This window comes from Salmo salar, chromosome ssa23, assembly GCF_905237065.1.
Source record: "Salmo salar chromosome ssa23, Ssal_v3.1, whole genome shotgun sequence".
Classification (NCBI taxonomy): domain Eukaryota; kingdom Metazoa; phylum Chordata; class Actinopteri; order Salmoniformes; family Salmonidae; genus Salmo; species Salmo salar.
This window is the reverse complement of record NC_059464.1, coordinates 20,699,775-20,723,917: the sequence shown is the minus strand read 5'-3', so window position 1 is coordinate 20,723,917 and position 24,143 is coordinate 20,699,775. Positions and strand designations below refer to the sequence as shown.

General features: G+C 41.7%; 1 protein-coding gene and 1 pseudogene across 1 annotated transcript; both read left to right on the top strand.

Moving 5' to 3' along the window:
- Nucleotides 1-3,011: 3,011 nt before the first annotated feature.
- On the top strand, nt 3,012-5,690 carry LOC106584086 (GS homeobox 2). The gene is given in 3 exon segments (XM_014168924.2): nt 3,012-3,480; nt 3,482-3,500; nt 3,740-5,690. Coding segments are annotated over 3 exon segments (735 nt in total). The 5' UTR covers nt 3,012-3,105; the 3' UTR covers nt 4,081-5,690.
- Nucleotides 5,691-10,540: 4,850 nt separating this feature from the next.
- On the top strand, nt 10,541-11,834 carry LOC106584088 (pancreas/duodenum homeobox protein 1-like; annotated as a pseudogene).
- The last annotated feature ends 12,309 nt before the right edge of the window (nt 11,835-24,143 follow it).

Below are 24,143 nucleotides of genomic sequence, written 5' to 3'. Positions count from 1 at the left end.
TCACTCTCTCTTTTCTCTGAAACCCATGAGATCGAGAGTAGCCACTGCAGCTGCTATTCACATTTACGAGGTAATTGTTAATGAAAAGTCACTGCGCGCCATTATGTTGTCCGCAGGATCATTGTTCATTTTCCCATCGCCATTGAAAACTATATTGAGGACCCGAGTGTTGCTATTCAGGATCTGTTGCCTGGTTACTAATAAAGGGGGAAATCACCCACTGTATTGGCCAAGATGGGCCGCAAGCCGGCCCTGTGTAACAATGCAACTTTTGTAAAAAGGCGTTAATACAAGTTAATGACGCTTGTTCAACAAAACATTAATGGACTTCTTCACGGTATAAGACTGCGAATGAGAGGGGACTGCCTCGGCACTGCACTTTAACGTGTGTGTTTTTGTCCCTGAGAAACTCAAAGCGCTGTGTCCACTCCACAGACACGCAAATACGTGGTTTATCTTCCCACTGAGAGGAAAATATCAACAGCTAATCTGTGTAGGACTAAGCAGTGTAAATTAATTCCTGAAGTGTGATTTATTAATACTCATTTGATATTCATTATAATGAATGGGTACATGATTAATTGCCACATCAACATGACTTGAATGGGGCTGTCTGCAATAACTGCTGCTGGATTATGTATATAGTTTCCTCACAACATGGGAGAGGGAACTCATTGCAGTGGGGCTCTTGGAGCTTTGTGGATTTCTGACATTCTTTTCACTCTGACGTTTTTAAGCGGGCAATTTGGTAACGGTCCCATTTGTTGCACCCGCTTTTTAACTGAAGCGGACAAAGCTGTAGGTAGTCCTGTCACCCCGAGCAGAATAAAAAGAATCAAAGGATTTTTCCCTTAAATGGACTAATTTTCTCCTTGAATTATGAAAGTAATGGCTAGGTAACAGCCTGTGCTCTGTACCTAACGGCTTAATGCCTGCTAAACCCTTCCACGTGGCTCGACTAGTCGTGGCAATTAGAGCTCATTATAGACTCATAAAGGATCTCATTTGTGGGATTACTTAACAGACAATGACATTTTATCTTGCAGAATTCTGGAAAAATAATATTGGAGCTAAAATGGTGTGATGAGGGCGCGCGCCACACATCATTCCGGCTGGTTTGTTCTCTCTCTCTCTCTCTCTCTCTCTCTCTCTCTTTCTTTCTTATCTTTCTTTAATCTCTTTCTGTCTATCTTTCTTTCTTTATTCTCTCTCTATATATATCTATCACTCTCACTCTCTCATTTGAAACCGTTCTCCGTACCATAACAACCCAGAGCGCCTCTCGTGTCATACGCTGTGTTCACTTTATTATAGCAATTACAGTCTGCGTGACAGACGTGTTTGTTTTCTGTCATTTATTCCATCTTAAAGTCATATTCTAATTCGTTTAAAGATGCCAATTCAATTCGTATCAGCACTGGTCACCCACTGGTTGCTCCCCCAAATTAGCAGAAAAACACAGACAACGAATTGACAATGTTCCCTTCCCCTATAAAGCTAATTTACACGTAGAACAAAACAGTTATAAACCCCACAAAAATATAAGTGTATGATCTTGGAGATATAGTTCCATTGGAAAATGTGTAGCCAACGTGGTGCTGTTTATAGTCAGTCCAGTTTGACCTCAATATTGCAATCCTTAAACTGAACTCTTGTAGCTTGTAGGCCTACTTATCCTTTGTTTTATCAAAAGGCTTAATGGATGTTTGCGCCTGTAATGTTTGCGCCATGAAAACTCACAAAGGGCGCGCGCGGCTCGCCTTCCTGCGCTCTGTCTGGAGGTTCGAGGCGTTTGTCCGCAGATGAAAGTAGAAGTTAAACCCACTGGTGACTCACCCGCCTGGAGATCAAACTCGATAATTATTGTCACAAGATAAGGGATTAACATATTTCTGAAATAGCTGCCTGTTTACCCGGCAGAAACCCACCATAACAAACACTTTCTAATTGAATCCTAATAACTTTCATATAGGCACCACCCAGACGGCAGGCATCCATAATTCTTAAACGTTGGACCCGAAATCTTTACCAAAAGGACGCATGCAGTGTATGATTATACTGCAATTATTAGTCCGCGTAGTCACGAGATTTACAACCTTAAATAGCATTTCCACAAATAAACTTTCACATATAAAGTAGACGTACGCTTATTGTCACCACATACAAGGCTTAGGCAATACAATTATGTTAATTATACAGTAAATATCTAAGCATAATTTGCTCAATAATGGGAATTTTGTAACAAAACGAATAACCGATACTAGAGGCTTTAAGATGGTTTGGATCCCTGCTAAAAGAGAGCTCATTGTTATGGACGATCAAGTCTGTGGTTATACAGTACCAGAATTATAATTCGTTTGGAAATTTCATCCATAGCCCCAAGGCAACTGCTCACATCCTAGAAGATAATGCGGGTTTTTTTTGTATCTCAGTTTGCTGAGAGCTATATTTAGAGGCTGTCGATTGATATGATGATAGAGGTTGATATGGTGGTTGGGGCTTTTCAACTCCAATAGGCTACTGCAGATGTTTGTAAATCAGTTTTATCTATAGACCTACTAGTATATGAATAGATGTAGCCTATCGGTCAAGTTCACATTTTAATCGAGCATGAACAGGTGTAGGCCCTACAGCCATTTTTTGGGGGGGAAACATTGCAGAAGATGTGCGCACTATTCAAATCAAATCAACATGTATTTTATCGCATACACATGATTAGCAGATGTTATTGGGAGTGTAGCGAAATGGGTCACCCACGCGTCACCAAGGCAGCTGATGATACTAGAGAAATATTACTTTGCTAACTAACTTTGCTCAATCACGTTATGTTTTTGTGTGACTTGTTATTAACATGGCTTTTCATTTGTGGTAAAATTAGCGAATGTGGAGATTTTGATTGGAAGTTCTCTGAGGCATCACGTGGTTTTGCAGGAGAGCATACTGAGCCGGGTGCGCACGTGGGTGACGCTAGGGCCAGCCCTCTCCGGGGTCCCTTTTGTTTAACTATCAAACATAAGCACCTTCCGAGATCCCGAGGGCTTCAGATGACAAAACAGCCAACATCTTGTGCAAGGATCAATACTGACCGCGTATCGTTCTGCAGCCATGTCTAGGTCATTTTATGTCGACTCTTTGATTATCAAGGACACGGTGCGACCCATACCTCTTAACGAGCATCCCCGACAAGACTTCCTCTTCCCCATCAGCATGCACTCACCCACCATGATGACGGTCACCGCGCCAGTGTGCCCCTCCAGGAAAAGCGGCACTTTCTGCGTCTGCCCGCTTTGCGTCACGTCCCACCTCCACTCTCCCCGCAGCGGCATTTCGATGCTGAAGAGTCAGTTCCCGAGAGCGGAGCCCCAATATTGTCAGAGGATATCACACCACCAACAGTCTCCGCCACTTGCGCACCCGTCTGCACGCCCTGTCTGCACGCCTGTCTACAAGCCCATGTACAGCGTCACAGACCACCATGAGTTACCACTGTCTCTCCATAGGTAAGACTATGTGCTCTCTGACCACCTGTATCTGCAATACAACAACCTGTCAATTCAACCTTTGAAGTTAGAGCGACATATTTTAATTGAACGACTACATAATGTTTGTTAGTTCGTTAGTCTATCCAATTACGCACAGTAAAACCAATGCAATATATTGCATAAAACATGTACTGCGGTGTTAGAAATTTGGAATAGAACTATAATGGTTGACTAAATTGTTGTCCTGTCTCCATCAGGCGCCTCTGAGAGCAGTCACATCCAGAATGGCAAGAGAATGCGCACGGCTTTCACCAGCACACAACTTCTGGAACTGGAGAGGGAGTTCTCCTCCAACATGTATCTTTCCAGGCTCAGAAGAATTGAAATAGCAACTTATCTAAACCTCTCGGAGAAACAGGTGAAAATCTGGTTCCAGAACCGGAGGGTGAAACACAAGAAGGAGGGCAAGGGCACACAGAGGAGCGCGCACAACGGTTGTAAGTGCGCAAGCGGTCACATGGATTACCCGAGGTCTGAGGACGAGGAATCTCTATCCCCTGCATCAGCGTCAGAGGAGAAACATATCTCCCCAATCTGAGGCTATCTCAGACTGCCACTGCACAGACTTCCATTACACTACTGGCACTTAGTCTACCATGGTTCTTCACGAATTCTGCAACACCAGACGACTTCCGGGCCATGAGATACTACTTTCAGTCTGAGAAGAAGTATTGGAAATGTCCTTGGTTTTCCCTGGTTAAATGATGTAGGCCTATTTGTACGTTCATTTTATGTTAACTGTGAATACATGTTTTATTTGTTGAAACATAAAAAAATAAAATAAGTGACGTTAAATCCTTCAGGGTTCAAACCAACGTCAAAGTTGTACATCCTCAGTGGTTGTCATACAATGTTTGATATCATTCTTATCAGTGTAAATATGATGGCCGTGGATCCACTCTGTTTGATTTCTTATTTTTCCACGTGAAATTGTATGTACATAGTAGACTATTATGTGTATATAATATGTATATTTGTATTTATTCTAATAAAACATTGGTGAGTTGTATCTCAGACAAAACATTTTTATTTTAAGGGTTGGCATGGTGGATCTTTGATGCAGTCCTTACAGGCCATCGTCATAGCATATTTGTAGAGCTTTTGTGTTTGATATATTTGTCAAGAAATCGATGTTTAGTCTGTATTTTGACAAAAATGTTAATTTAATATAATAATTACACACATTTTATCTTGAGACCATTTCAAAGAGCATATTGGACGTCATCACACGCAGGTGACCAGGGACGCTATGAAGAACAGTATCAGATTCCCATTCACGTTAACCTTAATTTACTCCCTGTGGAAGATAGTCTAGTACAGGGATCATCAACTATTCAGTCGCGGGCTGATTACTTTTCTTCAGTGGATGGATGGTCGTGGGAACATAATTACAAATGTGTAGATTGCAAATTGACCGCAAGAAACGCAAACAGAATGTTTGATTAAAACACAACCATTGCTTACATTTGTATGTGATCACGTCTCTCTATTAAGCGTGGGAATACTTGGGAACAGATTTCCAAAATTAAAATCGATTGGAGCTGATTTCCTGTTATTTTTAGTCTTTATATTCTATTTCGTTGCTCAGAAAACTTGGGGTGACAAATAAAACTACCCGCGGGCTGCCAGTTGGGAAACCCTCTACTATGTACACTGAGTTTACAAAACATTATGAACACCTGCTCTTTCCATCTCATAGACTGACCAGGTGAATCCAGGTGAACGCTATGATCCCTTATTGATGTCACTTGTTAAATCCGCTTCAATCAGTGTAGATGAAGGGGAGGAGCCAGGTTAAAGAAGGATTTTTAACCCTTGAGACAATTGAGATATGGATTGTGTATGTGTGCCATTCAGAGGGTGAATGGGAAAGACAAAACATTTAAGTGCCTTTGAACGGGTATGGTAGTAGGTGCCAGGTGCACCGGTTTGTGTCAAGAACTGTTTTGTACACTCGGTGTAATCTATACTCATTTTAAGAAGATCAAGAATAGGTGGTTTAAAATTCTTAAAAATGTCAGTATGTTCCTTCGACTAAGGTATGCAGTGTCCATCCCACAGGGGGGTGCTCCTACTCGGGTTAACCATGTGTTCATTTACTGTTAATAAAGAGTTCATTTACTGTTAATGAACTATACTGGCACTTAATGAGAGTTCACTTGTTGTCTATACTTAACAACTCTCTCTCTCTCTCTCTCTCTCTCTCTCTCTCTCTCTCTCTCTCTCCACTCACTCACTCACTCACTCACACACACACAGATTCTCATCAACCCCCTCCCATTATAAAAATATAAGACACATTTTAAAAATGTCAAATTATGATATAAAGCATTAGAGAAAACTAACATGTAACCTAAACTGACCTATTTCAACTCAGACTCAAATGCATAGGCAGGCTTAAGCCTAATATAATTTAAAATTGGTCATCTGAAATTGAACAAAAGCCTAAATAAATATGTTTGTTATATTTCCATTTAAGTAGACCTACATTCGTTATTAATTATTGTTAATTGTTATTATTATTATTATTATTAACACCACCATTATTATTACGTTATTATTGATATCTGGCCTTTATTTGAACAGTAGCTATATAAAGTACTAGGCCTATAATTGGTCCTGCCCACAACGCCCTTTCCGGTTAAGCCCCGGGATAACAGACATTTACATTTACATTTTTGTCATTTAAGAGACAGTCTTATCCAGAGCGACGTAGAGTTAGTGCATTCATCTTAAACTAGCTAGGCCTCTATCGTCCATGTTATGTTGCTTGTCCAAACGGAGTTTAATTGCTGTTTCAGTCCCACGTTGGCTGATTATGCTGCAATTCCTTCGAAACCACAGAACAAGGATACATAGAACTGGGCAAAGGCTTTGACAGGTTAGATTGTCCTGGGACTCGCATTTAGCAGTGGACCCCCGACGGCTGCAGACTCTGAGGGCTTTGAAGAGACAGCTACAGGGTTCCTCGGAGGGCGAGTGAACGATTTGGTCACTGTTTCATTAAGCACTATTTGAACCTTTCAGTTTATGGTAAATTGAGGGGGCACGCTGTAAATGGAAGGATTACGTAGGAAAGGCGATAGGAAATTATCTAACGGTTAATTTAACTCGTTTGAGTCGACGTTTGGGATACATTCCTAATTGAGAGGGGAAGCAGGTGAAGTTTTGGTCCCACGCAGGTCCATTCAGACCAGGAATAAATGGTCTCTTTTCACATCCCGCTGGTGATCATATATTATTGAGGGAAAGCCACCTAATGAATATATATTGAAGTTCCTATTAATCGAATTAGAGTTCACCCCTTGCAGGTGTGAGAGTGAAAGACCACCGGCCCATTAAAACGGATTAACAAAGGAACTGCAGTTTTGGGAAAGTCTCCCCCTTTTCAGACCGACGGCCCTGACCTCGAACTGTCAGTCCACTATAATAGCCTAAAGCTCATGTTTATTATACCTTCAGGCCATGGCAAGACTATCTGGGGAGACAAACGAAACTCTCAAAAACACCATCACAGTCGTGTAGGCCAGTCAAGTTATTGGCTACAGTCAAAGAAAAGGAATAGCATGAAACAGTTGTGTAAATTCCTGTGGCATGACTTGAAAAAAATGGCATATTGGCCTAAATCATAAACCGTGATAAACCGTTTTCTCTTTGCCCGTGGAAACCTGTGCTTTGGTCATCAATCTGCAAGTAAACTTCGAATTGATTTGGATTTTTGATTTGAAGTACAATTCTGGCACTCGATAAATGTGACAACCCTCTCTTCTGAGTCCAAGGCCTTCGAGTGACCACGAATCATCCTGCCCTGCGTAGCCTATAGGGGCCAGGAGTGTCCGGTGAGGAGCTTGCTTGTTTTAAATGGTGATGAAACTGTGCATTCTGGACACGTGTCCCATCAATGCTGTCATTGGTGACTTAGTCTAGTGGTATCCCGGTCACCACACAATATGTGCCAGTAATTTTTACCATGCTCTTCATAATATGCCTTTTCTAAAGTGTCCATTCATTTGTTGGATTAGAGTTGCCTCTTATCATTTAGTGGCTGAATTAATTAATATAGCTCTCCAAAACAGAGGACAATGAACTGAATATGATGATATCGATTAAATACATTTCAGAAAGCCCAAATTGCAGACCACTGCAACATAATAATGATAACACCTTATTTTGATGCAGAGTGATGTACTTTAGCTCAAGAGACTTATGAATAACTATACCAGCAGAATAGAGATGTTATAGGCCAATTGTTATATTCAGTTGTATTATGATCATAATGGCACATTTCTTTGTGTGTGTGTGTGTGTGTGTGTGTGTGTGTGTGTGTGTGTGTGTGTGTGTGTGTGTGTGTGTGTGTGTGTGTGTGTGTGTGTGTGTGTGTGTGTGTGTGTGTGTGTGTGTGTGTGTGACATAATTACTAATCACTGCCCTACACTGAAAAAAGTAAAAGTTCTTCAATGGTTTTTCCTTGACTGATAAAGAACCTTTGAGTTAAGTGTGGGGTTTTTTGACATGGCATCTAAGGTTCTTATGAATTCTAAAAGGTTCTTGAAATATATGGAAGCCTGTAGATGTGTCCCTTTCATAGCACACAGCAAATTGGCCAGTGTTAACTTAATTTTTCAGTAAAGAGTTAAATTAACACATAGTGGTGTAAAATAACCCCAGTGTTGGTGTTAATAACCAGAGTTGAACCAAAATCGCACCCATCATTACCATACAGGTAACTGCCAAAATAATGCAATCACTTGAGTAAATAACGGATACAAAGTATAATGAAAGCAGGTGCTTCTACATAGGTGTGGATCCTAAGTCAATTAAACAATTAATATCTCATCATGCTTAGGGTCATGTATAAAAATGCTGAGCAGGCCATTATTTTGGCTACCATGGCTATGCCCCTATCTGATGACAATGCCCCCATCCACAGGGCATGAGTGGTCACTGAATGGTTTGATGAGAATTAAAACGATGTAAATCATATGCCATGGCTGTCTCAGTCATCAGCTCTCAACCCAATTGAACACTTATAGGAGATTTTGGAGCGTGCCTGAAACAGATTTTTCCACCATCATCAACAAAACCTACCAGCTTTCACAGTCTCACGTCAGAATTAGACGTTCATCCATGTTTCTCAAACATCAATATTCAAAGTGTTTAAGGTTAAGGTTAGGCATTAACTCTGAATGGTTAAGGTTTGGGATAGACTTTACACTTAAAAAAAAAAAAAAAAACACATTTCTATCACTGGACTCAAACTTTGGAACGCTTATGGCTATCGCCATCCCTGTCAACTCCCTAGCAAAACCAAAACTTACTTGAAGATAACAGCGCTCACTGTTGCCCCTAGTGGCCAGTTTCCACGCCCTCTCCCGACATTCTCAGACATGGATGGACGTGACCTGGCTGAACAAAACACCAAATTATGGAATTCCACATGGAAGAATGATGTCGGATCCTTCCGATAGAGTTCCAGACACTTGTAGAATCTATGCCAAGGTGCAGTGAAGCTGTTCTGGCTCGTGGTGGCCCAACGCCCTATTAAGACACTTTATGTTGGTGTTTCCTTTATTTTGGCAGTTACCTGTATTTCCCAGCATGCTCTATTGCAGGTTGATTTTTAGAATTCTTTGTTTCAATATCTTTGTTTTTGCATGCACATTGATTGTTTACTTAATCTTATGCTACTGAAATATAAATAACATTATTATTTTTTAAACTATTCCCATCTGTTACATGGATTTATTGCACCCGCTACTGAAATGGTTGCTCCAGTTTATATTTTCAAGGTAGTCTCATGGCTCAGTTTTATCAACCCTGGCAATTATTAAGAAGCAGGTTGCGGGTGAATAAACATTCCAAACGCTGGATGTCCCCACTCTGGCTGGATCCAAATAGGAATTACAGACATCGCATTACAAGAGAGCATAATGCGACTTGCAGAACTGATATGTCCTGTGAACTGAGATTCAGCCCACTGTGTTTAGGTAAAACTAGTTCCATCAAAATAAAGCCTTATGAAATATGTATTCTAATGAAGAACTTAATTTTCATGGCAACATGATCACCTCGGAGCTTAACTTTTTTTTTTCTCACCTTAATTTAACATGGCAACATCTCACTTACTGAAAGTCCTGAATGAATTCAACACTCATGTGTCTGTCACACTGTACTTGTAACTCAAATATTCTCTTGTAAGGCACCCAGGGGAATATGCAAACAAGGCCTAAAACCCTAAAGCAGGGCTATTAAATAACGGTGTTTGGAGGTCCAAAACATTCCTGGGTTGGGATTGTTGTATAGTTCTTAGAAGAGACATCCCATTTATGGTTCTTCAGAGATCCTAAAATGGTTCCCCTATCACTCTCAATAACCTTATTTGGTTCCAACTTGCAACTTTATTTTTAAGAGTGTACTTACATATGTTCCCAGTTTTTCCATAAATGTCGCTGGTGTTATTTTATCAGCTAAACCAGTCATGGTGAATGACAGCTTTACATACAGTATTTACAAAGGAAATAAATTAAACACCCCTTTGATTACGAAAGGTGGATGAATTAGCCCTACATTTCATGCAACAAGTCATAGTGAATTTATGCAATTGAATACGGTTCTGTAAGACTACATATTGGCCTCCAAGAATCTGTCCTTGTCGAAGTAATTTTTATGATGTGAATATATTATTCCATTTAGTAAATATCAATGTCGGATTTAGGTATAACATGTCGGATTTAGGTATAACATTTTGTAGTTGTTAAAAATGTGCACCTTTTACCAAACAAATAGGCTAAAAGTTAGAAAAAAGGTTTCGTGTTTCAGGTAAAAAAAACAAAAAAAAACGTAAGTTAACATGGCTGTAAGTTTCATGTTGGGACTTTTTGTTTGTGATTCATTCCCCTCTGGAAATAACAGGTTACATTTTGCATCAGCGCAAACCTTGGTAAATCTGGCCGATAGCCCAGTTATTCGTTTAGTGTCAGTCACGTGACTTGGATCAGGTATGCACTCATAAACGCACTCCAGGTTGTGGCCTCACTTGAAGGATATATTGCAGGGACGTACATAAACGTCCTAAACATTATCGCTGGGAAAATTTGCTCAATAATGGATACCTTGGGTATTTATGATGGTGGGCGCTTCCAACTGCCGTCACCGGAGGAGTATGACTACAACCCACCCTCCTGCCGCTACAGCTGTGACACCGAGCAGGTACGGATCCCCATTCCCGCGTGTGCCTCTGCCGAACACCAGAGTAAGGGGACTTTACTGCCCTACGATCTATCTCCCTATCAGTACTCGAGCCCTGTTCAGACACAGACCCAGGACCAGGAATACCTGACAGGCCAGGGTCGTGTACCGGACGACTACCATCCAGGAGACAGCCCAGTAGTGGAGGGAGAGTCCCTGGGACACTTACCTTTCTCCTGGATGAGGAGCTCCAGAGTTCACTCGTATCAATCAGGTGAGCAGGCTACTTTGGGGCTACTGCATTATTACAATATTTTTCATTTGCATGTCATAATTGTGAAATTGATCTCTATTGATTTTTTAATATGCTTACACTTGTGTTTTGAATCGATTTAGTGTCTGACAGGTGAAATTAAATGAGAGATGAGGGAGCAGAGCAAAGGTTTCACAAGGCATCAAAACTAGGCCTAACCTAGAATAAATAGGGTTATAGTATAAGAGTAAAAATGCATAAAAATCGAGATAAATTAACAGAGAAAAATAGCTACACTCCTTGTAACCTTGTATAGTCTTTTTTGAAGGTGGTCATTCTGAGAACCCAGACCAACACAAGCGGAGCCGCACCGCGTACAGCCGGGCTCAGTTATTGGAGCTGGAGAAGGAATTCCTCTTTAACAAGTATATCTCCAGGCCTCGCAGATATGAACTGGCCACCACACTCAACCTGACGGAGAGACATATTAAAATCTGGTTCCAGAACCGGCGGATGAAGTGGAAAAAAGAAGAAACGAAAAAAAATCATCTGAACACCACGAACCGGAAAGTTCCAATAACAATTGCTAAAACGTTTGGAGCAACATGTGACCCTGGGTTTGAAAACCATGCCGGATAATATTTTGCACTTGCCTATTTAATCATATACAGTATGTCCTTAAACTTTATAGCCTACGTTAGGCCTATTCCGAGGTTCAATGAACATTTACAATTTGAAGTTGCGAGCTATTAAGTTATTTATACAGTTAATGTGCATATCTAAGTCATATGTTAAGTAGTTGCCACATTGATTTAAAATATCTAACATTTTAATTAAAATGGATAAGATCACCCATTTGTTTCACTTGGAATTTATTGTCTAATTTATTTTAGACAAACAACAGTTTACATAAATTAATCACTTGTTTACTGGGTTCTAAACTTGCATGTTATGATAAAAGCATGATAGGCCTACATTAATTAATTATCCATGTATGAATCAATGAATGAATCAATGAATGATTGTGTTGAATAGATTGAAGTCGAAATTGGAAGAATATCCATATTCTGAGGCAACCTGGTCTCAAAGCATTTCGTATTATTCTGTACATAAATCAGACACCCCATTTGGTATATGTTACATTTTATATGGTATGTTTTAATTTGTGGATGTCCTTCACCCATTTCTTATGATATGTTAGGAATAGCAATTCCTATTATATGTTACGAATTTTCAAAACATACTATATGTTATGAATTTGCTAAATCTATGATATGTTAAGCATTCTAGCTAGGTGGCTAACATTAGCTCGCTGGCTAATGTTAGCTAGGCTAGGGGTTAGGGTTAAAGTTAAGGTTGTTTAGGAGTTAGATTAAAGGGTTAAGTTTAGGGTTAGGTGAAGGGTTAGCTAAAAGGGTTAAGGTTAGGGGTAGGGTTAGCTAACAGACTAAGTAGTTGCAAAGTAGATAAAAAGTAGTAAGTAGTTGAAAAGTTGCTAATTAGCGAAAATGTTAAAGTTGTCTGTGATGAGATTCGAACTGGCAACCTTTGGGTTGCTAGATGTTTGCGTTATACGTTGGGAAATGCCTTCAAAACTAGCCACTAGGGGTAGCAATGAGTACCATTACATCAAGTGGGCAGGGGTGGTGGAAGGGTGCTATCCCATGACTCTGGTTCAGAAGGTTGCATGATCGATTCCCAGGCAGGTTACCCATGATACAACTCAGTATTCGATGTCCATCCATGTTTAAAGGACATTGTGAGATGAAATGCAAACCAGACACTAGGGTCAACAGTGAGTGCTGTTACCTTCAAGTAGGCATGGCGGATGGGTGCAAGCATCTGCCTCTGATTGCATATTTGAATCCAGCAATAGACAGTTATTTTTGTTTAAAGCCTATCACAAACCCTTACCGTAGTCATTCAGAGTTAATGCCTAACCTTAAGAATTCAGAGTTAATGCCTAAACTTAACCCTTGAACGATTCAGAGAAGAAGCCAAACACTTCGACATTTGGAATTTGATGTTTGAGAAACATGGATGAATGTCAAAATCTGACATGAGACTGTGATAGCTCGTTGCACTCCTAGTTGTGGACACTGGTTTGTTATTTTTGGTTTTAACCCAAACCTTAACCCTTACATGCTGACCAGACTGCCCAAGTTGTGTGTGCGAGCGTTGCAAAATAAATGTACACATACATGTTATTCAATCATTTAATCCAAACTGCTTGTGCGTGTCAACGGGTGTCTTTGTAGTCAGGTGCTAAAATCGAACTTGGAATAGAACTTAGTTTTATTTTAGACACTTGACACGCTCCAAGTCCCCCCTCTCACATCTACTCATTGGTTTTTACGAGCATATACCCAAGTGGGTGATTGAAAGGGGCGGCAGGTAGCCTAGTGTTTAGAGCATTGGACTAGTAACTGAAAGGTTGCAAGATCAAATCCCAGAGGTAAAAATCTGTTGTTCTGCCCCCGAACAAGGCAGTTAACTCACTGTTCCTAGGCTGTCATTGAAAATAAGAATTTGTTCTTAACTGACTTGCCTAGTTAAAATAAGATGAATGAGGTCCACACTCCGGTCCAGTTGGTGGCCAAAATGTATCTTTAAGTTGGTTGCCAAGGTAAAATAACCCAAAGTTTATCTCCCATGACAAATTAGCTAAAATCAGCAAGCTTGCTAAATGTCCATGAATGTTTCATATGTGTTTTGACCTCTCCCCATATTAATATAGTTGTTTCACATTTGGTTTTGTTATTTTAACCTAGGTGTTATGAACGCGTCTGCAGGGGATAGACAAAATCAACCTGTGCAAGATGGCACACTCATGTCACCTTAACCATTCGGAATGAGTGACTAAACATAACCTTAACCTCGAAATTTGACATTTGGAGAAATGGAACAATACAGAGCATCAGGAGCAACAAAAACACTTCGGGAATTTGACGTTTAGAGTAACATCGGAATTTGCCGTTTGGAGAACGTGGATGAACGTCTAATTCTGCACTGATACTGAGAGCTTCTTGTTCCACATAGCCTTAGCCAGCAGAATAGTTGGTCTCATAAGTCTAAAAGGCATCTGCAAAGGGTTTACCTTAAGGGTGTCAAGACCTGTAATTTGTGGACAAATTATTTTATGAGCGGTTTAAGATATGATTTCCGTTTTCGATTGTAGGCCAATTTTTATAAACCTGCGGCTAAAGATAACAAAGTACCTTTTCAAAGTGAAGAACAATGCATATTGCAACATTTTCTCTTTCAGGGCCCTGTCATAGCCTAACTCAGAGAAATTGAAAAGAAGAAAAAGGGACCAGCAGGACGATGGCAAATACCCAGAACAAGTATGACTCCCCCCCGAGTTTGAACAAACAATTAAGTCACTGTGTCACCTCCACTGTTTGTGCAAATGCAGGTTGCTCAGCAACACTCATCAACACAAATCAACACAAGCGACTTTACTTTCAGCCTATAGGGGTTGGATTAAAAACATGGTATTTTTGTAAAATCCTGGGCTATTTGTAGAACATCAATGTTGGCTGATATGAAAATGTAATTCTTTGACGTTTTGAGGTCGATTTTGCATCAGGACTATATTCGTTTTTAGCAGGTTCCCTTGTAAATTGAAGTTCAGTTATTGAAATCTCTATTTGACTCATTCATTGTGTACTCTGAGGTCATCTGGACCAACCTTTTAGGCTAAATGTGACGTATGCACAAGTCATTTTCATGTTGTTAGAATACTAAGATAAGGATATTTGTGTTTGAATGGGAGTGGAATGGAATGGGCTGCACCTTTTGGGTGCGGACCACTGTGTGAAACGATGAGAAAGCCCCTACAGTAGCAAGGGCGCGTTTCAGCAAGCTAGACAGCGCTCGAGGGGACAGATAACCCTGTACCATGCAATGACCACTGAATATGCTCTAGAGAGTAAACTATGCCTAATCTTACGTAAAAGCCATGTGTTTGAATGTCTGAAAGTGAAGTTACATTGCTGATTGAAACAGCCTAAGATTAGACGAGTTTTGTTAGTCTATCTACGAATTACCTTACAAAAAACTTAACAGAGAGGTCCCCGCCCCTGTATCGGTAAAAATCTGAGGGACGGGGTCGAAGAAATGTTACAACTCTCAAATTCATAGACAGAGCTATGGATGCAAGGACTGACCAACCATGATATCAAAATTATAGTTTAAACCATGTTTTTAAGTTATGTAGTATCTGTTTAAATGTACTTTGTTAACAAACATTGGAGTAAAACTAACGTATATGTTTGTTTCTGTTGGGGTGCGACAGTTGAACTAAGCTAATGAGGAATTTCTAAGTTATATTCTTCAATAATCAATGGGTAGGCAACTACATATCATTCCTTTCCAAGAATGGATGTAGCAACTGCAGATTGCACCTCTGACATGACGTTTTACGACGGCAATATCGATTCCAACAGGGTGTGTATCTTCACATTTCTGTGGTGATTGAGATGGCCTATCCTAATTCAAAATGTGCAGATTTATGCCTTCATTGATGTCAAAGGGAGATTTGCGCGTTGATTCAAATGGACAGATTGACATATTCTGCCCAGAGGCAACACAAATATCCATATGACCTTATATATCACTGACCTTTCGTATAGCTCTATATAACAATGTGTTTGTCTTCATATAGCCTAAGTAGTGCAATCTCTTTGGAACTTAGAGGGCTCTCCTAAGCTGCTGTTTAGAAGTCTCACATGGCACATCCATAGATAGCTTATTCCTATTCATTTCTATGGGTTTACAGTATTATAGGCTATTGAAACTGTAATTTTGACTGATGCTGGGTTCAGACACTAAAACGGGTCTGGAAAAACAGTTTGGGGTCAATTATTGACCAAAAAGCCTCCAGTTGAAACCAAAAACATTTGAATGCCCCCTTGTGGATGCTTGCTTCTCAGTGGAAGTAGGCTACAGGTAACTGACAAAATAAAGGAAACACGAGTAAATGAGGGGTACAAAGTATAGTGAAAGCAGCTGCTTCCACACCGGTGTGGTTCCTGAGTTACATAAGCAATTAACATTCCATCATTCTTAGGGTCATGTATGAAAATGCCCAGTTGCCCATTATTTTGGCTACCATGGCTAGAAGAGAGCTCAGTGACTTTGAAAGTGGGGTCTCAAAGGAGCATTGGGGGTTTAAAGGGTGCGTGTGTGTGTTTCTGTGTGTCAGTCACCAGATCTCAAGAGATTCTGGAGCGGTGCCTGAGACAGCATTTTCCATCACCATAAAAAACAAAAACAAATTCTGGAATTTCTCATGGAAGAATGGTTTTGCATCCATCCAAAAGAGTTCCAGACACTTGTAGAATCTATGCCAAGGCATATTGAAGCTGTCTGGCTCGTGGTGGCCCAACGCCCTACAAAGACACTTTATGTTGGTGTTTCCTTTATTTTGCAGTATGCAATCTTTTCTTGTTGGCAGTCAATAAATGTTATCATCCTGATCCCCAGTTGGTTATTGGGCTATACAATTCATGAATTACATTTCCAAATTATTACTATAGACCAGGGGTTCACAAACTTTTTCACTTAGGCCCCATCATTGGGGAACATCTGTAATTTTTCAGGTTTAATAAAGCTTATATCCTCTAATTCCATAGGCCTACATTTTGCCATGGCATGGATTTTTTTCTTCAGTTTTAAAGCTCATTCCCTGCAATTCTACACACTTTGCCATGGGTTGGAGAGACGATTTTGCAGTTTTAAAGGTTATTTCCTGCAATTGTACACTTTTTCCATGTCTTATGTGTGTCCGGTGTGATATCTGAGTAACTCAAACATTACAACAAAATCACTAAAACACCTAGCTCAAAAACATTAGCTTACATAGGCTAGTTGATCTGGACATTTCTGAAAAGTTATAAATAGCTCTCTAAGGTCTGCAATGACTGACATGACAAGAGGAAAACTGCTGATGCACTACTCAATTTTGAAATGGCACCTTATGCATTGTACTATTACAACTGTCCAGAGTAAGTTGAAAGTCCGATTGAGTTCCTTAAATAAAATAAAAACGTGTATTATTTATTTTAACTCCGGGCCCCGTTCTGACCGCGCCCCACAGTTTGGGAAACACTGCTACAGTATACACTGAGTATACAAAACATTAAGAACACTTTCTCTTTCCATGACAGATGGACCAGGTGAATCCAGATGAAAGCTATGATCCTTTATTGATGTCACTTGTTAAATCTACTTCATTCAGTGTAGATGAAGGGGAGGAGACAGGTTATTAAAGAAGGATTTTTAACCCATGAGACAATTGAGACATGGATCGTGTATGTGTGCCATTCAGAGGCTGAATGGGCAAGACAAAATACACTGCTCAAAAAAATAAAGGGAACACTTAAACAACACAATGTAACTCCAAGTCAATCACACTTCTGTGAAATCAAACTGTCCACTTAGGAAGCAACACTGATTGACAATACATTTCACATGCTGTTGTGCAAATGGAATAGACAACAGGTGGAAATTATAGGCAATTAGCAAGACACCCCCAATGAAGGAGTGGTTCTGCAGGTGGTGACCACAGACCACTTCTCAGTTCCTATGCTTCCTGGCTGATGTTTTGGTCACTTTTGAATGCTGGCGGTGCTTTCACTCTAGTGGTAGCATGAGACGGAGTCTACAACCCACACAAGTGGCTCAGGTAGTGCAGCTCATCCAGGATGGCACATCAATGCGAGCTGTGGCAAGAAGGTTTGCTGTGTCTGTCAGCGTAGTGTCCAGAGCATGGAGGCGCTACCAGGAGACAGACCAGTACATCAGGAGACGTGGAGGAGGCCGTAGGAGGGCAACAACCCAGCAGCAGGACCGCTACCTCCGCCTTTGTGCAAGGAGGAGCAGGAGGAGCACTGCCAGAGCCCTGCAAAATGACCTCCAGCAGGCCACAAATGTGCATGTGTCTGCACAAACGGTCAGAAACAGGCTCCATGAGGGTGGTATGAGGGCCCGACGTCCACAGGTGGGGGTTGTGCTTACAGCCCAACACCGTGCAGGACGTTTGGCATTTGCCAGAGAACACCAAGATTGGCAAATTCACCACTGGCGCCCTGTGCTCTTCACAGATTAAAGCAGGTTCACACTGAGCACGTGACAGAGTCTGGAGACGCCGTGGAGAACATTCTGCTGCCTGCAACATCCTCCAGCATGACCGGTTTGGCGGTGGGTCAGTCATGGTGTGGGGTGGCATTTCTTTGGGGGGCCGCACAGCCCTCCATGTGCTTGCCAGAGGTAGCCTGACTGCCATTAGGTACTGAGATGAGATCCTCAGACCCCTTGTGAGACCATATGCTGCTGCGGTTGGCCCTGGGTTCCTCCTAATGCAAGACAATGCTAGTCCTCATGTGGCTGGAGTGTGTCAGCAGTTCCTGCAAGAGGAAGGCATTGATGCTATGGACTGGCCCGCCCGTTCCCCAGACCTGAATCCAATTGAGCACATCTGGGACATCATGTCTCGCTCCATCCACCAACGCCACGTTGCACCACAGACTGTCCAGGAGTTGGCGGATGCTTTAGTCCAGGTCTGGGAGGAGATCCCTCAGGAGACCATCCGCCACCTCATCAGGAGCATGCCCAGGCGTTGTAGGGAGGTCATACAGGCACGTGGAGGCCACACACACTACTGAGCCTCATTTTGACTTGTTTTAAGGACATTACATCAAAGTTGGATCAGCCTGTAGTGTGGTTTTCCACTTTAATTTTGAGTGTGACTCCAAATCCAGACCTCCATGGGTTGATAAATTGGATTTCCATTGATTATTTTTGTGTGATTTTGTTGTCAGCACATTCAACTATGTAAAGAAAAAAGTATTTAATAAGATTATTTCTTTCATTCAGATCTAGGATGTGTTGTTTAAGTGTTCCCTTTATTTTTTTGAGCAGTATATGTAAGTGCCTTTGAACATGGTATGGTAGCAGAGGTGTAAAGTACTTCAGTAAAAATAGTTGAAAGTACTACTTAAGTAGTTTTTTGGGGTATCTGTACTTTACTCTACTATTTATATTTTGGCCTACTTTTACTTCACTACATTCCTAAACAAAATTATGTACTTTTTAGTCCTTACATTTTCCCTGACACCCAAAAGTACTTGTTACATTTTGAACGCTTAGCAGGACAGGTCAAATGGTCCAATTCACAATCCTATCAAGAGAACATACCTGGTCTTCCCTACTGCCTCTGATCTGGCGGACTCACTAAACACATGCTTTATTTGTAAATTATGTCAAGTGTTGGAACATGCCCCTGGCTATCCGTAAATGTAAAAAAAACAAGAAGGTTCTGTCTGGTTTGCTTAATATAAGGAATTTGAAATGACTCATACTTTTGATTCTTAAGTATATTTTATCAATTACATTTTCTTTTTATATTTAAGTATATTGAAGACCAAATACTTTTAGACTTTTACTCAAGTAGAATTTTACTAGGTGACTTTCACATTTATTTCAATAAGCATTTTCTACGGCTGGCCACGCTTTCCACCTGGCTACCCCTACCCCGGTCAACATCCCTGCACCCCCCACAGCAACTTGCCCAAGCCTCCCCCATTTCTCTTTCCCCCAAATCCAGATAGCTGATGTTCTGAAAGTGCTGCAAAATCTGGACCCCTACAAATCAGCCGGGCTAGACAATCTGGAACCTCTCTAAAATTATCCAACGAAATTGTTGCAACCCCTATTACTAGCCTGTTCAACCTCTCTTTCGTATCATCTGAGATCCCCAAAGATTGGAAAGCTGCCGCAGTCAACCCCCTCTTCAAAGGGGGAGACACTCTAGACCCAAACTGCTACAGACCTATATCTATCCTACCCTGCCTTTCTAAAGTCTTCGAAAGCCAAGTCAACAAACAGATAACCGACCATTTTGAATCACACCGCACCTTCTCCACTACGCAATCTGGTTTCTGAGCTGGTCATGGGTGAACCTCAGCCACGCTCAAGGTCCTAAATGATATCATAACCACCATCGATAAGAGACAATACTGTGCAGCTGTATTCATCGACCTGGCCAAGGATTTCGACTCTGTCAATCACCAGATTCTTATCAGCAGACTCGACAGCCTTGGTTTCTCAAATGACTGCCTCGCCTGGTTCACCAACTACTTCTCAGACAGAGTTCAGTGTGTCAAATCGGAGGGCCTGTTGTCCGGACCTCTGGCAGTCTCTATGGGGGTGCCACAGGGTTCAATTCTCGGGCCGACTCTTTTCTCTGTATACATCAATGATGTCGCTCTTGCTGCTGGTGATTCTCTGATCCACCTCTACGCAGACGACACCATTTTGTATACTTCTGGCCCTTCTTTGGACACTGTGTTAACTAACCTCCAGACGAGCTTCCATGGCCTCCAACTGCTCTTAAATGCAAGTAAAACTAAATGCATGCTCTTCAACCGATCGTTGCCCACACCTGCCCACCCGTCCAGCATCACCCATCATCCCACCTCCGCTGGACTGAAGAGCGTCGCTGGATGCTCCGGACTGAAGAGCGTCGCTGGAGGCTCCGGACTGAAGAGCGTCGCTGGAGGCTCCGGACTGAAGAGCGTCGCTGGAGGCTCCGGACTGAAGAGCGTCGCTGGAGGCTCCGGACGGAAAAGCGTCGCCGGAGGCTCCGGACTGGGAGGCGTCATAATAGGTTCTGGACTAATGACCGTTGCTGCTGGCTCCATGCCATGGATCATCTCTACAGGTTCCGCGCCAAGGATCATCACTGGAGGCTTCTTACCATGGATTATCTCTACAGGTGCCGGGCCATGGATTATTCTTACAGGCTTCGTGCCATGGTTTATCTCTACAGGCTCCGGACCATTTATAATCCCTCCAGGCTTTTTGCCAAGGATTATTTCTTCAGGTTCCGGGTCATGGATTACCTCTTCAGGCTTCGTGCCATGGAATACCCCTACAGGCTCCGGGCCATGGATCATCACTAGAGGCTTAGTGCCATGGATCATCTCTACAGGCGTCGGACCATCGATTATCACTGGAGGCTTTGTACGTGGAGCAGGAACAGGTCTCACCGGACTGGGGAGACGCTCTGAGGACCGAGTGCTCAAAGCAGGCACCGGCCGTACTGGGTTATGGAGGCGCACTGGAGAGAGAGTGCGAGAGGCAGGCACATGCTTACCACAAAAAGCACGGGTAGTTGACTCAGGCCTCACCCCTGGCCCAGCCAAACTACCCGTGTGCCCCCCCCAAAAAAAAATGTGGGGGCTGCCTCTCGTTTTTCCCAGGTAGGCTCCGATATCTATCGATTACCTGGCCCCAAGTCCAGTTCCTCCTCTCCATCCACTCCATATGTGACCAGGTGTCCATTTCAGCCCGGGCATGCCGCTTGATCCAGTCATGGTGGGTAGTTCTGTAACAGGGGTCGTCTAAAGGGGTCCAAGGCGCAGCGTGTAGAGTGCTCATATTTACTTTATTAATGAAACACTTAACAAAAACAACAAAACGACTACCAACAGTTCCGTCAGGTAACACATACAAAACGGAAAACAACTTCCCACACCTGAATAACAGGCTGCCTAAGTATGGCTTCCAATCAGAGACAACGATAGACAGCTGCCTCTGATTGGAAACCATACCTGGCCAAAACATAGAAAACAAAAACATAGAAATCTAGAAAAAACCCACATAGAAACAGAAAACCAAAACCACCCAAAACACACCCCTGTCACGCCCTGACCACTCTACTATGGAAAATGACCTCTTACAAGGGTTCAGGACGTGACAGCTCCTGTACATAGCCCATCTGTAAATAGCCTATCCAAGTACCTCATCCCCCATACTGTTATTTATTTTGCTCCTTTGCACCCCAGTATCTCTACTTGCAAACTCGTCTTCTGCAGATCTATCACTCCAGTGTTTAATTGCTATATTGTAATTATTTCGCCACTATGGCCTATTTATTCCCTTACCTCCCTTATCCTACCTCATTTGCACTCACTGTATATAGACCTTTTCTATTGTATTATTGACTGCATGTTTGTTTATTTCATGTGTAACTCTGTGTTGTTGTTTGTGTCGCACTGCTTTGCTTTATCTTGGCCAGGCCGCAGTTGTAAATGAGAACTTGTTCTCAACTAGCCTACCTGGTTAAATAAAGGTGAAATAAATAAATAAAAAATTAAACTTCAGTAATTTTCTATTAAGGTATCTTTACTTTTACTGAAGTATAACAATTGTGTACTTTTTCCACCACTGTATGGTAGTAGGTGCCAAGCGCACCGGAACTGCAACACTGCTGAGTTTTTCACACTCAACTGTTTCCTGTGTGTATCAAGAATGGTCCACCACCCAAAGGACATCCAGTCAACTTGAGACAACTGTGGATAGCATTGGAGTCAACATGAGCCAGCATCCCTGTGGAACACTTTCGACACCTTGTAGAGTCCATGACCCAACAAATTGAGGCTGTTCTGAGAGCAAAAGGGGATGGGGGTGCAACTCCATATTAGGAAGGTGTTCCTAATGTTTGGTATACTAAGTGTAGACTGTAATGATTATGTATTAGGTAATGCTGGGAAGTGAGTGAGTGAGTGAGTGTGTGTGTGTGTGTGTGTGTGTGTGTGTGTGTGTGTGTGTGTGTGTGTGTGTGTGTGTGTGTGTGTGTGTGTGTGTGTGTGTGTGTGTGTGAAGTGATGAACTATACTGGGCTGTGCATTAGTGCCATACATGACATTCCACTCCTGTTTAAAAATGTGGAATGTTGAATCAACATCCAAATGTAATCATATCATATCCATAGAACACCCTTATACTTGTTTGCAAACACAACGTGATAGATATGAGTTGATGCAAGAAACAGTTATCACAAACGGCATCCTCAAGGGCCAGCTGACCTTTTACAGAGTTGGGAAAAGCAACACTGGTTATAGCCACGATACTGTCTCTGAATCTTGATCAAAGAAATGAATAACTTAGAGCAGAGATTGTCAGAAAGTGAGCTCTAGCTGGCCCATATAGGCTACACATGAAAATGTCTGAAAGCAATTGGCTACACATGTGCCCTAATACGTGTATGTATCCAACTGATTTGTACAGCAATGCATTGGTTCAGTTTTTTAGTATAGCCAACTGTAATGCTTACAACAAATCACAATTCCGAAAATCCGAATGAACTTACTATTTTAATGGACTGACGTTTTGAATGTGTTGTTGAAGAGTGTGAAAGAAAATGAGAGCCAACAGTAAGGATCTCTACACGTTTTAGGCACAACATATTGACTTCTTTGTTTGGAGAAAAAGATACACTGTTATTTTGTTGTTGCGATTCTTCGTCTAAGCTAGGAACATGTGGAAGTCATCGTGCCTAGCGGCTGGAGAGATGTGTTTCTCTGCAAGGGAAGCGTTGCGGTGCGGGCCGGGCACCGCTGGAAGTGCCACTGAGAGAGAAGCCAGGTCAGCCGGCCTGGTCGTCTGACCTGGCTCCGTATCGCTGAGTGCAGTGAGATATAAATTCATAATGACTCTTTATCCTGTGTGTCTGTTAGGAGAGCTCCATGTTCGGGGGTGAGGCAGGGAGGCACATATCACCTTCACAGAGTCCGTAAACAGAGGCAATGGTGTGCCAAATCTGCCAACAAAGCAACTATAATTTTGTTGTTTTTCTTTATAAGAAATTGCCCAAAAAATAAGAATGACTGGAAGTTATTCTATCTGAGAGTTAAATGAAGCAAATATGTGGTTGAGAGAGAGAGAGGGAAAGAGAGAGATTTGAGTTGTGTAGTTCATGGTGTTGGAGCGCCCCCTATGCGCTATGGAGGCTTGGACGCTCATGTTTCCAAGTTTCGGGTTTTGAAAAGTGCCGATGCTAGGCTACACTAATGTTAGACCAAAACTCTCCAAATACAACCTATTAGTATACTATTGTTACTATTTAATTAGATGTGTATGACAATCACATTTATTTGACTTATTTTAAACATAGGCCATCTTAATAATTTAGAAAACAACCCTGGTCACATTTGTACATTTGACAGTGTTCCCTTTGCGTCTTTGCGAAAACATCCATAAATGTCGCTTGATAACTCAATTGTATATTGCGTGCTTTCCTTATATAATAGTCTCTATACCGGATTCTTATTTCTCCCCCTTTCCTACATCACTACATAGCAGAGAAATCTGAC